At 38.8% G+C, this 15,452-nt stretch overlaps 1 protein-coding gene across 1 annotated transcript; it reads right to left on the bottom strand.

The window, feature by feature from the left end:
- Positions 1 to 1,851: 1,851 nt before the first annotated feature.
- On the bottom strand, positions 1,852 to 15,079 carry anpepa (alanyl (membrane) aminopeptidase a). Its single transcript, XM_058401445.1, has 21 exons — positions 14,925 to 15,079; positions 12,340 to 13,012; positions 11,419 to 11,561; positions 11,176 to 11,318; positions 10,969 to 11,095; positions 9,993 to 10,147; positions 9,802 to 9,915; positions 9,574 to 9,717; positions 8,853 to 8,918; positions 8,690 to 8,755; positions 8,335 to 8,510; positions 8,138 to 8,214; positions 7,759 to 7,892; positions 7,500 to 7,555; positions 7,259 to 7,406; positions 7,091 to 7,182; positions 6,889 to 6,999; positions 5,025 to 5,192; positions 4,142 to 4,282; positions 3,980 to 4,061; positions 1,852 to 2,736 (listed from the first exon to the last, which is right to left on the bottom strand). The coding sequence occupies exons 2-21, from the start codon at positions 12,924 to 12,926 to the stop codon at positions 2,584 to 2,586; spliced, it is 2,883 nt and encodes a 960-aa protein (XP_058257428.1). The 5' UTR covers positions 12,927 to 13,012; positions 14,925 to 15,079; the 3' UTR covers positions 1,852 to 2,583.
- Positions 15,080 to 15,452: the final 373 nt, after the last annotated feature.

Genomic DNA, 15,452 nt, shown 5'->3' with positions numbered 1-15,452 from the left:
TATTGATTTCTTAGCTGTGTGTTTGTGAAGGAGTTGAATTTATGGAGAAAACAAGGACAGTGCTGTCTGCTGGAGTCTATTAATAACTTGGTAATGAAATGATTAGGGCTGAGCAATGAATTATAGGACTAATCGATGGCATAACAAGAAGGATGTGGTGCGAGCTATTAAAAACACACACACTTAATTAAAGTCAGACAGGCAGCTGCATTAATACACAGTGCATTGGTGATCAGTACTCAGTTATGTAACGAGTAAATTTGGACAGGATTCTAAATTGAATTTCTGGCATATTTCTAGCAGGGACTTACACTGAACAGGCATAACATTATGACCACCTGCCTAATATTGTGTTGGTCCCCCTTTTGTTGCCAAAACAGCCCTGACCCATCGAGGCATAGACTTGATCCCTGATGGTGTGCTGTGGGATCTGGCACCAAGATGTTAGCAGAAGATCCTGGCCTCCATGGGCCCCACTTCGCAACTTACAGGACTTAAAAGGATATTTTTGATAGATACTGATCACTGCAGACCGGGAACACCCCACAAGAGCTGCAGTTTTGGAGATGCTCTGATCCAGTCGTCTAGCCATCGCAATTTGACCCTTGTCAAACTCACCCAAATCCTTACGCTTGCCCATTTTTCCTGCTTCTAACACATCAACTTTGAGGACAAAATGTTCACTTGCTGCCTAATATATCCCACACACTAACAGGTGCCATGATGAGGAGATCATCAGTCTTATTCACTTCACCTCTCACTGCTCATAATGTTATGCCTGAACGATGTATATAGAGAATTGTTTTATAGGTCAAGATCCTTTACTGGACAAATACCTTTTATTGAGATGTATAAATATTTATATTTATTATAATATGATAAATAAATTCATATTTATTCATGTAGAGCTGAACAGGAACCCACATGGATCCTATTTAAAAATCCTGTAGAAGTGAATACTCCAGAATATTTAGTACTGTGGTAAGACAATTCCTCTGGGAATCTTTATAGGAACAGTAACAAGACATTATTTCCAATAAAATACAAGTAGAGGTCCAATAAGATTGAAATAATTGAATAAAATGCTACAGGATAAACTCAAATTCCTGTTGGATTTGTTGACAAGTGCGGTTTAAACTGATATGATCTTGTGGACTGTGATAGAATTGAATGATTTACGGGGAAAGAGCTAGTCTCGGGTATTCCACTAGGGGACAAAATAGAGCAATAAACTCAGGGCCATGAAGTCAAGTACTCATAATGAGCTTGTTGCTACTGTTATGAGTAACTCAATGTGCTAATAAAATGTCGAACGTTTTTATAGAATTCCAATTCATGTTATTTTAGCTCTAGGTAATAACAGTACAAAATGAGGAAAGGTTTTTTCCCCCAACCTTAAACATAAGCACAAAGAGGAACATAGAAGACTGAAGAAGATTAATTTAGCATTCAGTCATCTTAACCAGCTTCATGAAACAGCATTAAGGGAAATACAACTGACCTCATCGTCTGATGTGATGTGTAAATATTTTTTACATTTTTGTTTTTCATTTATCATTATTCATTTATTATTTATTTATTATATTATATATATAATATATATAATAATATATTATTTATATTTTTACAGAGCCCAGTGTTGACCAGTGTTTTGTATGAAAATAAAATATTTATATTTAATATAATAATTCCCAGAGTAAATTTCACACATTTAACTTATGCCAGTTATATGGCAGTATATAAAAAGGTCTTCCTGTAAAAGAGTTAGACTTCAGGTGACATGAGGCAGTGAAGACAGAAGAACTTCTCCGCGTCTTAAAAAGAAGCACAAGTGACCTCATTTTCTGACTGAATATTTTTATTCAAAAATAGCAATCATTTTACAGGCTTGTAAGAGCTTCATTTATTGATTTCTTTGCAGTGGGAAATGCACAGTGCTTCACAGTGTTTGTGAAGGAGTTAAACTTATGGAGAAAACAAGGACTGTACTGTCTGCTTGAATCTATTAATAACTTGGGGATGAATTTATTAGGGTTGAGCAATGAATTATAGGTCTAATCGATGGCATAACAAGAAGGAACACACACACACACAAACACTTAATTAAAGTCAGACAGGCAGCTGCATTAATTATTGTAGTTTTGGCACACACCCTTATCCAGAGCCACTTACATTTTTATCTCTTTTATACATCTGAGCATTGGAGGATTAAGAGCCTTGCTCAAGGGCCCAACAATGGCAGCTTGGTGACCCTGGGCTGTGAACTCACAACCTTCTAAATAGTAATCAAGCTTCTTAACCACTGTCATGTGTTTTTAGTATTTTCAGTCTGTAATGATCTATGGGGTTGACAACACATAATCTGATGTGCAGGGAAATAATAAAACCTTATGTCTTTTTTAACTGGAATGAATAAGGCTTAGCCCTGCTAGCCCATGTATACCACTTGCCTTACTAATACAACTGAAATGTATTCTCAATATGCTGATGTCTGTATGTTCACGCCAATACGAAGGTTCCCCTCCCGTAAAATGTCGTGACTGGAGTTTGTAAGGCTGTCGCGGTGTTTCAGTGCTGTGCAGTTCACGCTGTCTCAGACAAGAACCACTTGAGAACTGGTTCCTTGTTCTCTGCCAGCCATTTGATTCTGGCCGTTGTCTTCTCAATAGCCTGCTGCAGAGCCTGTGAGGCCGAGCCAAAGCCCACGTCTGCGTTGTCCTTTTGGAACTGTTTTAACTGCGAGACACAGCACAATGAGGTGTGTGATTATATTAAAAGTAAATTCATATTCTTGAGCGTGACTGATGCGATTCAGGTCCACCAACAATACCTTATATGGTGCTCATGCTACTTAAAAAAGAATCACAGAGTAGGCTTTATACAGTGTAAATCCAAGCAAAGCTAGATCTAGCTGTGTTTCGACACCAAGATATACTTACATGCTACAAATAAAGACAACAACTATAGCGATAATGGTATGAGGTTATAGCATGTTGAGGACATCTGAACTATTTTTGCCTTTTTTAAGCAAGGCTCATTTTGAAGGGAGGAAAAAATACAAGAATCACCATCATCCCCTGGTGTTACTGTCATTCCCCATTCCTGTTCACTTTGGATTAGTGCAGAAGGGGGATATAAACATATGGAAAAGGGCTGTAATTAAGCAACTCCGGTTTAAACAAGAGCCAGCCTCTGTTTCGTCTCGTCACATGTATTTATGTAAATGATGTAACTCGAGGCAGCTCATCAGATCAGAGACTCGCTACAGACATTAGGTCACAAAGGAGAAAGCTTTCACAGACTACTCATTTTATTTACACACTTGGATCTGAGAGCACGGCTTGTTTACGATGGATACCGAACGTATAAAGACAAACAGAGAGAGAAGTATGTGTTTATTCTTCCTTCTTCGATTTCTAAACAGTTGTCTAATCTGTTCAGAGTTTGTGGTGTTAATCCAAAGCGGTAACACGAAGCAGCACACGAGAAACAAATCAAAACCACTTCAATTCACTAATCCCTAAGTATTAACAGGTAATCGTTCTCACCATTCAGTCATGTTAGTCACTTCTCCGGATGTTCTGACGGAGCTGTACATTTATACATCTCAGCTGAACACAATATGTGTTCACAAACTTTCGCACTGTGTACTGCAAAAACTGACAGTGAAAATATATTAACTGTGGTCAGATTTATGTAGAATGTCCTACTATAAGAGTACAATTAACCAAATATGAGATTAAATGAAATCTATTTTTTCTTTTTCTTCCAAACATAGCAAGATCAGGCCAATTACAACCAATTACAAGCTTGATATTAGTAAGAATGTCTAGAATTATGTTTTAGTAATAGAAATTTGGCTAAATTCAAGATATTTTCACCTGCTTTTTTGCAGTGTATGGGTATATACCGTATCATTTAATGGCCCCCCGTCCATCTACATTGTAAATCTTTAATGTTCTTTAAGGACTTGTCCTACCTGTTGTAGCTCAAATGGAGTGCACAGTTTGGCAGTGACGTCACTTATTAACCTGGCGAAGCCGAATGATCCCGTTCCATACCTGCAAAACAAATCAATAATCTAAAATCTAATAGCTCTCTTTGCTTCAGAACCATATCATGTTCCATGGGTCACTCTTACGTGTTTAAAAGGTACTCCCATCGCTCTCTGACAAAATCCCATGCCAGGGGCTGCCCGATCACGTTGCTGGCGATCGATCCTATTGTTGTGGTCGCATCCTGTTTACGAATCTTTTCAGGATCCAGAGTGTATTCCAGGAACCTTGTTTGAAAAAGGAATAGATAAATGATGTAAATCAGTGGTTTCCAATCTTATCCTCAAAAGGCCGGTGTTGGTGCAGGCTTTCATTCCAACCGGGCAAAAGCCACACCTGAGTCTACTGAAAGCCAAGATCAGTTGATTAAACTGGTGGAATCAGGTGTAGCTTCTGCTCAGTTGGAATGAAAACCTGCACCCACACAGATCTATCTACACTATATTGGCAAAAGTTTTGGGACACCCCTCCAAATCATTGAATTCAGGTGTAGTTTCTCAGGGGTTTGGCTTGGCCCCTTACTTTCAGTGAAAGGAAATCTTAATTCTTCAGCATACCAAGACATTTTGGACAATTTCATGCTCCCAACTTTGTGGGAACAGTTTGGGGATGTCCCCTTCCTGTTCCAACATGACTGCACACCGGTGCACAAAGCAAGGTCCTTGCTTTATGGACCTTGCTTTGTGCACTGGTGTGCAGTCATGCTGGAACAGGAAGGGGTCATCCTCAAACTGTTCCCACAAAGTTGGGAGCATGAAATTGTCCAAAATGTCTTGGTATTCTGAAGCATTAAGAGTTCCTTTCACTGGAACTAAGGGGCCGAACTCAACCCCTGAAAAACAACACCTGAATTCAATGATTTGGAGGGGTGTCCCAAAACTTTTGTCAATATAGTGTACATATCTAAATCATGTTAATCTATCTGAATCTAAGTGAATGACATTTTATAAGAAATTTGAGAATAGGTACCTGTTAAGCAGCCATGGCTGTTTGGTGCAGGATAAGGCTGACCTCAGTTTGACAGCCTCAGCTGCTACTGTAGACTTCTTAAACATCTTCCAACAAAAGTCCCATTCCTCCACTCCTCCTGCAGCCACGGCATTGCAGTACACCGTCGACCTCAGGTTCGGGTGAATCCTAACAGATGAAGCATTAGGAATTTTACATTAGGAGACTGTTTTAGTTTAATAAGTAACATTAAAAGTTCTCTGAAGTGCCACTCCTAGCTAAAGTTCCTAGCTAAGACTTCTTCATAAAACCTATTCATAAAACTACTGAGAGGAATTCCGAAGAAAAGGAAAGCCGGCTTTGACTAATTAGCAAATTAAGTGGCTACTTAAAGTTCACAGCTGTCAAAGGGGCCCATAATAAAATGTCAGAAGGAGAAAAGAATGCTTTATTATGGCTAAGTGCTGCATTCTTACCATGTACTACTAAACATATACATAGAGCAAAATGCAGGCTCAAACTTTTTTATACAGAGCAATTATTTTATATTGTCCTATTTCAAACTATTTTTATGAAACAATTTTTATACATAGAAGCTATGCCAAAGCCTACGCTTCAAAAACTTGTGTAAACTTGTTAGGGTTAGGAATAAAGTTATGATAGATAGAGATAGTAATTAGTGATGTGTTGTTCATGAACGATTCGTTCATTATGAACGATTCCTTAATATGACTCGCGAACAACGAGTCGTCTCAGAGAGCGATTCTGAGACGTATTTTGTATTGACCACGCATGCACAACATCCTATAGGTCCTGTATAGGTTCTTCAGAGTCTTCAGGCCCAAGCCGTTTGATAGTTCATCACGTGACCACTTTCTGGCTCGGTATCTTGCAGTCAGTAATATTGCAGTCAGTAATACTTGGCCTTCATTGATTTATAGTTTTATCTTATTCTAAATGTGATCAATGTTTGCATAAGTAGAATGTTTCAAGGTAATTGGAACAAGATTCAAAGATCGGAGGCAGTAAAATGATCCAAACTTCCCATCACTAATACTAATAAAATATTGTTTGAATATGTTCTAGACGGATCTGTTCAAGTCATACTTGGGAAATGTGCTTTTTGACCAACATGTTTGTTCGGTAAATTATAATCGGTTCAATTAGTGTATATTTCCACCCTATTTCCAGTGTGAGATTTCTAAGGTCATCATTACCTGTCATTTTTACTTCATCAAAATACTTTGAAGTGTTACAGGGTTACAGGAAGTTGGCCATTTTAAAGGGCTTTCTCTTTTTCAGTGGCAAAATCTTTCCAGTGCACTGAAACTAGGCAGTTAACACCCTTAAAAAAAATCCCACAATGCACCGCAGAAACCAGGAGGCATCAATATTCTTTTACAGGAAATGACAGACAAACTCTCAGCCAACTTTGTATACAAATATTACTCCCCTTAGTGGGTTTTTTTTTTAGCTTTATTAGATGCTCTATGTATGGTTCAAGTGTAAAGACTTTCAAGTGTCCAATAATTTAAAAAGAAAAAAAATCTACTAGCTCGCTTACAATCCTGCTTGATGACAGGACCCACATATGAAAATCCTGATAAATTTATATGAATAAATATTTCATATGTTTGGGATTTCGTTTTGACTGAAATTGGAATGTCTCGGAAAATGGAGTCATCAGCGTCCTAATGTGTAGTGAGACAACATCCTTAACAGTGTCCCAACTCATGAGTCACACCCTAGGGAGCTATGGAGCTGTTTGAGACACACCCACAAATGCTTCCATGCATTTCCTCCAAATCAGAATCAGAAATCAACAGCTGACTATAAGATATAAGGTGCAGTTCTGTATAATTCTCTAATTTCTATAAATACTTACCTATTGTTGTCAGGTTCCTGCATCCACTGTCTAAACCAGTGCTTGGTGAGATCTCTGCATCCCTGTACTCCTGTACTGCATGCCAGGGACAGTGCGATGATCTGTGTGAATCTAAGCACAAAGCAGGAACCATAAAAGACTTGATTAACCCTCGGTTATCTAATCAGAGTGTAAGCGTTAAGAGAAATGTTCAAGTCTTTACTGATCAGTGTGGCCTGCGGGCACCGTCGTCCAGTTTCTAGTCACAGAAGTAAAATGATCGAACAGAGGCTTGACTTGTTTTCGTAAGTAGGCCTAAAAGAACAAAAATAAGCGCTATTACACTGAATCAACTTGAAGCTGATTTAATTGATGTCTGTCCTGAACCCACCTGCATCGGTCCATAAACCTCATTGCGCTCAAATACGTCATACAATGAGCTGAGGCTTCTGAGAGCTGCTTCCCACGGTATGTACTCTCTCTCCTTCGACAGGTATTTAGTCACTTTTAGAGCAAGGTTTATGTTTATGATAGATGCCCTGAAGGACATGGAACATGAGTTATATGATTTCAACAAGGAAACAATGACACAAAAAAATGTTAAAAGGAAAGTGCATGACTGGTGATCCAACCTTGCTAGAGTAAAGGCATCGTCCAGAATCTGTGCTCTGTTGATCACTGGTATTGTCTAAGCAAGCAACAGAAAAGCCAAATTGTTTTAGCATTGAAATCATAACACTGTCTCATAGACATACTGTATAGCTATTCTATTAAATAGGTACGTTATAACTGTATACCGATGTAAAGATGATTTGGGAGATGTTAGCATTTCATTTATTTATCTTACTGTCACTTTAAGAGACTATGGCATTATGTTTGAAATTTCTGTACCTGGTGGTCGGTTGTCAGCTGATCGAGAAGTCGTTCCCAGTTCTGAAGATCGTAATTGACTCTGTAGTAACCTGAAACGTTTAGATTCGCCAAAACCCATTCCCTGTTTCCGGCTTTTAGAGATTTATGCATAGCTGGAGAGACAACACAAGAATCCCAACAAGCAGATCTGTTATAATCATTGGCTGAGAGATATGTCGAGACAAACACAGAGCAAGCGTTCATTTTACATCAAGAAAGAGAAGTCCAGTATCTGAGTAATTCTAGTTCTAAGTAAATCTAGAGTTGTAGCAGTGGTCATTCAGCAGTGAACCTTAATGAAATACATGTCAGTGCTTCAAAAAAAGTATTGCGATTGTAATGGAGTGCACAGAAATACCTGATTTCTGAAGAAGCCAGAGTTGCTCCTGTTCTACACCACGCTTCATCCATTTGATTGGAATAAACCACTCATAACTTAAGCAGAAGGGTTAAACATGCATTCTGTTAAGCTTTGTTATTTCAGCTCACAATAAATTAACCAAAGGTTTTATGATCTTTGTGATGATATTAAAATGACAAGTTTAAGCATCGTACTTGAATTCTGATGGTCGCTCTACCACTGAGTCCGGCTCCAGCAGAAAGTGCTTCTGGCTCACGTTCCCAGTTTGGGTGTCTATAGTGATGACTGGGAAACCCATTTGAAGAATCCAGCGGTTCATGATGTCATTGATGCTGTGTGGCAATTTCAGATTTGGGGTTTTATCAACTGCCTGAAGAAGACATCGGAGACATGATGTTCTTGTATAGGAAGGTGAATAGAACATCATTCTCACATCAAACTGGATTTCATCTTCAGTAAAGAGCTTCATCCTAGTCAGGACCACGGTGGATCCGAAGCCTATACCAGGGCATGAGGTGGGGAAATTTATCACAGTCAATGCCTACTTACCTTCTGAAGATGATCCCAAAGGTCAGTATACGTTGTGCTCCCAAAAGCAAACTGCTTTAGATATGTCTGTAAGAGGGAACATTGAAAAGATGCTTTATTTTATTCGATCAGCTCATAAATAGCCCCCATTAACCCTTTAAGTTAAAAAGTAAGTAAAGCTTACACTAAGTCCTTCGACAAAGACAGGCTCAGAGAGGAACTGAGAGAGCATCCTGAGTACTGCAGCCCCCTGGAATAACACACACACACACTTACATACTCAGTATTTTAGTGATATATCCAGTTTCTAAATGCAAAAAATGTATAACTTTGCCACTTCTCAAGTCTTACAATATGTTCTTTAAAGCTATTTAATAGCCTACAACACTTTTCATGATAGAGCAGTTGATTCAGAAGAAAGAAAGAAATCAGGAAAACCAACAGAAGAGTTCAAAAGTCTGACTCCACTACAAATAACTGCTCTTATATAATTTATAAAGAGCTCAAAGAACATTAAAAGTTATTTATACCGTATATTAGAAAATACACTGATCAGGCATAACATTATGACCACCTGCCTAATATCGTGTTGGCCCCCCTTTTGCTGCGAAAATAGCCCTGACCAGTCATGCACTGTGTATTCTGACACCTTTCTATCAGAACCAGCATTAACTTCTTCAGCAATTTAAGCAACGGTACCACGTCTGTTAGATCGGATCACACGGGCCAGCCTTCACGCCCTGATTTTAAAGACCTCATGTTACATTTTCAGGCAGAAAGATAATAATTTGCTGCTTCAGAAATGATTCCAAACTGGAAATCCTCCCCAAGGTGCCGTAAAATATACGAAGGATCTCATGAAGAACCTAAGGGTTAATAAAATGAAACATGATGAACCATCTCACCTTGCTGTAAGAGATGGTGTCGAACATTTGGGTGATTTCCGACGGTGTGTTGACTTCCTCCTCTTTGCGGGACAGAGGGTGAGAGGACACCAGGCTGTCCACTGCAAACGCATGGTAAATATCATACAGTATGAACTGGTCTTTCTGTGGAAAGACAAAAGAGGGTACATTTTGGACAAAGAATATCTACTATATCACTACTAGATATCTCCTGTACTATCATCCTACAATGCTCCATGTTGGCTCTGCGTAGTCTGCACCAAGGTACTCCACGTATGACGCGAACCCTTCATTCAGCCACAGATCATTCCACCATTTTAGCGTCACAAGATTACCAAACCACTGGAAGAGACAAACTGTACCATTAGCATGATGTCAAACAAAAGTAAGAAATGTTTGTCACTTGGTTGTAGCGTTACCATATGGGCGAGCTCATGAGCCACAATAATAACAATCCTCTGTTTGTTGCCGTTGGCTGAGGTTTGGGGATCGAAAAGAAGCGCTGTCTCTCTGTACGTGACAAGTCCCCAGTTCTCCATGGCTCCAGCATTGAAGTCAGGAAGTGCAATCTGGTCTACAAATGAAAGCAAGGATTTCTTACTATGAGCAGGGATTTCTTTAGTCAAATAACCCAGATTTATTAACACACAGCGTTGTTGTACTATTGGCTGCTCCCTGGGGTCACCACAGTGGATCATTTGGTCCACATGTTTCAGTTTGGCACAAGTTTTACGCCGGATGCCCTTCCTGGCACAACCCTCCCATTTAATCCAGGCTTAGGACCGGCACTGAGAGTTAACTCTTCAGTGGCTGGGTTAGCACCCTTTCCAGGAATCAAACCCAGGCGACAGCAATGAGCATGCGGGATCCTGCCACTGGACCACCAGGAGGCTATTTATTAACACACGATAAATAAATAAAAATAAATAAAATAAAAATAAATAAATAAAATAAAATAATAAAAAAAATAACGGCCTGAAATCTATGCAGAGAATTGGGCACGATAAAGCTTATAGATGCTGTGAAACTAAAATTGGGGTAAAAAACATGCAATAAAGCATTTAACCTTAAGATGGGAAAGAGAGCGAAATTGTCTGTGTTTACTGGACAGGAGGAGTGATTGATATGACTTTCACCCATCAATCAGAGCAGCATTAACCAATCATGAGCATATGTGATATACAGGATTGCAGATAATGCTCTTCTGAAGATGTTATGCTACCACAATATATAACGAGAGTAGTAGCTCAAAAAGATGCAATGGCTGACTTCATGTGTCTCAGAGCGAGTGCATGCTGGCCTTCACCCTGTCTGGATGTTAGCTATCTTTTAATAGGAGTGAGAGTGAGAACTGAATAGTGAGCATATTAGGAGAAAACTTCAATATGGTCATACCTGACTTAGAGAGAGGATATGAAGTATTGTAATACTTCTCAAAAAACTCCAGTATTGGCTGTGTGATGCGGAGGGCGTAGTCTCCTTGGCCTTCTGCAATGGCGTTTTTCCTTGCCCATATACGAACCTTCAGGAAGAATACAAACTATTAACAAATATGTCAAGTAACACTGGACAAAAGTAATAATCAATTTGTTATATAATTACCAGCACATCCACATTATCTCTTTGCTTGCTGGTGTATGTAAATTCACAGACAATGAAAGCAACAAGATATGTCGACATCCTCTTTGTAGGTTCAAATCTAGTCTTAATAACATTCTGGCCTTTTATTTTCAGGCTTTCTGGACCTAAGAGAAACAAATCAGACCAAATGTATGATGAAACTGTAAAGTATGTGATATGTGTGAGTAAGATAATATAAGACAGTTTGCAGATAATGAAACTCACCTAAATCTCGACTGTTTGATAGTGCAACAGTCCCCCGGTCATGAATGAGAGTGATGTGAAATATGGCCTTCATGGCCGGCTCATCAAAGCAGGGAAAAGCTTTTCTAGCTGATGTGGCCTGCATTTGAGTGATGGCAAGCACCCTGGAAATAAATTTTGTAGACTTACAGTAAATCCAAGTACGGAGGCAGGAAAGAATAGCAGCACTGTTGTTTACCACCACTGGGGAAATCCCAAAAATATAACTGAATATGTTCAAAATGGGTTTAATGGATATAGATGACAGGGTCAATTGGTGGCAGTCGCTATGGTACAAACCAGCAATGGCATCTGGCAAGTCTCATGCACTTTCAAAGTGTATGGAGAAACTAGGCATGTTGCATGTGTGTATTAGGAATGTAATGAATAAATCAAGTTTTTAATTTCATGTAAGCTATGATATATGAGGTTTATATCATATTAATATAGCATTATTTCACCTTATTTCACCTTACTTAGAAACTACCTGGTCAGGGTTGTGCTACTAGTTTGATTATATTTTGGGAAAATAAAACCAGCAAAGAAATAGTCGTAGGTAGACCCTGCTTGATTTATGCCCTAAATTATCTCTAGCTAAAAGTAGTTATGAATATGAGTGAAGAGGTGAGGAGAATTAAGAGACCATGCTGACAGAGCTGTGATGGGATTTTTTTATGTTTCCAGTTTAGGCCACACCCACTTTGGGATTACTTACAAATACATATAAAAAATATTTGGAGCAATGAACAGATAGTGGAATTGTGTAAAATGACATTTGCTTGCCTTTACACGCTGGGATTGTTGTTTCTGTGATGCAACTGAAAGAAAGTTTCAGGGATATCCTAATTCTGCTTCTCAATTTTTGATTAAAAAAAAAATTGAAAATATTTAAGTAAAGCTTACTTTTTAGCGCCATCCTCCTCGTACTCACTCCTGTAGAAGCCTTCCAGATCATCAGCCAGCTCTCCTCTGAATTCTGTATAAAGCCAGTAGACCATTCCTGGCTTGAGTGTTCCCTTCAGCTGGATCACCAAGTACTGAGTTTCCTCTTGAAACCAGGTTTTTCCAATCGCTGGTGCCTTGGTGTTATGCATTCCCATCAGCTTTGCATGCATCCCCTCGAAAAGAGTCAAGTTCAGCTTGTGGCAATGGATCAGGATCAAATCTGTCTCTTTGACACATTTAAAAGCCACTCCAGATTCACCAGTGAAAATGTACATGCCCTGGCTGTCCATGGTGAGCTGAGGCCACAGCGTGATATTGTAATATTGAGGAGATATGGTGTCAGGAAGCCTGTATTTATCCCAGGGTTCATTAGACGGTGGTTTAGTGGGGGGAACAGGAGATGTCCCATTGTTGAACTTGAGTTCATTTTTGGCCTTTTCTTTAGAGTAAACGATTGATAGAGCGATTATGGTGATTACAGCCAAGGCAGCAAGCAGGGCAGCTATTGTGGCCAGTGGTTTGCTGATGAAGTAACCTTTTCCCATGTTTGTGTGATCAGATCTTCTGCTCTTTACATTAACACGGAGATTCTAGCAAGAGGAAACGCGTCATCTGTTCCAACGCTGTATATCTGTGAAGATAAATGTGTGAAGGATTAGATTATATGAATTTTGTCGTGGTTTAAACGGGTTATTAACACTTATTTACTTTGGATTGAAAATAATTCAAAGGAATTGGAAAAGGGAATAAATTCTTACCTATGGTAGGAAACAATCAATAGTCTATTTTTTTTAGTTTATGAACAAATTTATACATAAAATTTATTATGATTAGCAGCCAACAAGGAATTAAAAGAGGAAATAAGTAAAAGCCTATAAACCCTCATTGTTCTGTGGCAGATTCTAGGCTCTCCTCGTACCTCAAATCCCCCATGTGTATAAACATTAATAAATAATATCGGAGATTTGAGACTCTTTAGACTCTTTAAAAGCAACCATAGAAGAGCATAGAAGATGCTGTATAACAGTGCTGGCTGGGTATATGACTTGCATAGTAATTCCTGAGCCATATGTTAGTCCTCATGCTGCTAAACTTCACAGATGCTGCGCCAAAACATCATCTCAAGCAGTAAATTATTGCCTTGGTGTCATGCGATTGTCATGCTGTCTATGTCAGAGCTTTTTAAATATACAGTATACAGTGGAGACGATGCATCACTAACCAGGTCATAAGTATGCTGTTGTCATTTACTTATCATAGAAAGGATGATTATATAGTCTGCTATGTCATGACATGGACCAGCTAAGGAAGGTTCAATGCAGAAGTATCTAAAATTGGCCACCGACACACAACTAATGAAACGACGTTGAGCAATTCGGTCAAGCTCGGCTACCTGACCACCACCGTGATTCCACATCATGTCAACTAGAAATTACAGATTCAAACCCAAATTCAGCTATGGATTTGGGCCATAATTTATCTTCAGTAAATGCTTTATCCTGGTCAGGGATAGTGACTAGTGGACAGTAACCCGAGCTCCCGATCACACTGGGGACCTCGGAGCTGTGAGGCAGCATTCTCATAATGGTATGAAAACCTGAAATGTCGTCTGTGGAAACTGTGCTAGAGTACACTTAATCGGTTTTGGTGTGACCAAACAAAACCATATTCATGTAAAAGTCACAGCTGTTGGTCTTTTATAGAAAGTTTGCAGATGTTTAAAGGACACATATATGATTTGTTTTAGAAAGTTATGAAGATTGTACTGACTGTTTTTGGTCTATTTACATGTTTATAGACAGCTGTCTGCCTGCTATGGTACATTTTCAAAGAATTACACTTCAGTACTTTATCTAAACAGTAATACAGTGATCTGTTCCAGGGTCACATCATTACATCTAATAAGATACCAGTAGAAACCGTTGAACTTTTTTAAAGATAAATCTGCCTAAGCACCTCAAACCGACAGATGTTTCAATGCAAGAAATTTGGGCAATGAACTGCAGATGCTGTGGTCTGGGAAATATGTGTGCAGTGGAACATTATCATCTGCACACCAAAAATGCAATATCTTGTACTACCAAGCAGTCTGAAACACGAGGCTAAGAATGAGAAACCTACTCCTGAGGATGAAGAAGGATATCGTTCTTAGTGATAAAGAAAGCAACTGGATAAGAACTGTACACTTCTTCATCTGTTTTGTACATTTCGGTAGTACATGTACGATAAGCCTTTGCTTTGCCTTGGACAAAAGGTTGAAAATGTTTGCTACTGAAAATTCATCTCTCACTATTTACCTGGAGATCAGGAAAATAAATAAATAAATAGCAGCTACACAGTGAACATGACTGACCAGGATGCACCCTGTTTGTTCACCATGTGCTAAATCAATTGTCAGCTAAACAGCAGAAACATGCATGAACGTTAATGCATTGGAAAAAAAAAACACTTTCTTTTCATGATAAAACTAGAATAAAAGAGGAGGATTAAATGAACATGTACATAAACATTTGTAATGTGAAGTCGGGCAGAACGCTACCTACCAGTTGTCCATGTAGAAAGCGTGCACAAGAGAGAGAAGTGAAGCCTGATATAGCTAATGAGAAACACACATTCTTTCCCTCTCCCTTTTCTCTCTCTCTCTCTCTCTCTTCCTCTCGCTCTCTCTCTCTCTCTCTCTCTACCTCCGCTGTCTGGGATAAGCTGGAGGTGGTGGCATATTCAGATTTTTCACACACACTCGTGTTGGTATTACAATCCCCATAAGTAAATATGCTGTGTTTTCCGCCACCAAAGAAAAGCCAAGCTCAGTAGTACAAAGACTTTTTTTTTAAGTTTATGAATAAATTTATACATAATATTTATTATGTATAAATTAAAATGAAGAAAGAATGCTAATTGTTTTTCTTTTTCTTCTTTCTTCAGAGCCACGTGTACTTTCCAGATTACAGTTCTTGTACATCTTTGGGGCTTTTTGGTGTTCACAAATGTATAAAACTTGTGTGCACTCATACACACACACACACACACACAATCCTTATCAATATTTCAACTGTAATGTGACTGTGGTT

Source organism: Hemibagrus wyckioides, linkage group LG10 (assembly GCF_019097595.1).
Source record: "Hemibagrus wyckioides isolate EC202008001 linkage group LG10, SWU_Hwy_1.0, whole genome shotgun sequence".
NCBI classification, from domain to species: Eukaryota; Metazoa; Chordata; class Actinopteri; order Siluriformes; family Bagridae; genus Hemibagrus; species Hemibagrus wyckioides.
This window is presented reverse-complemented; position numbering and strand designations above follow the sequence as displayed.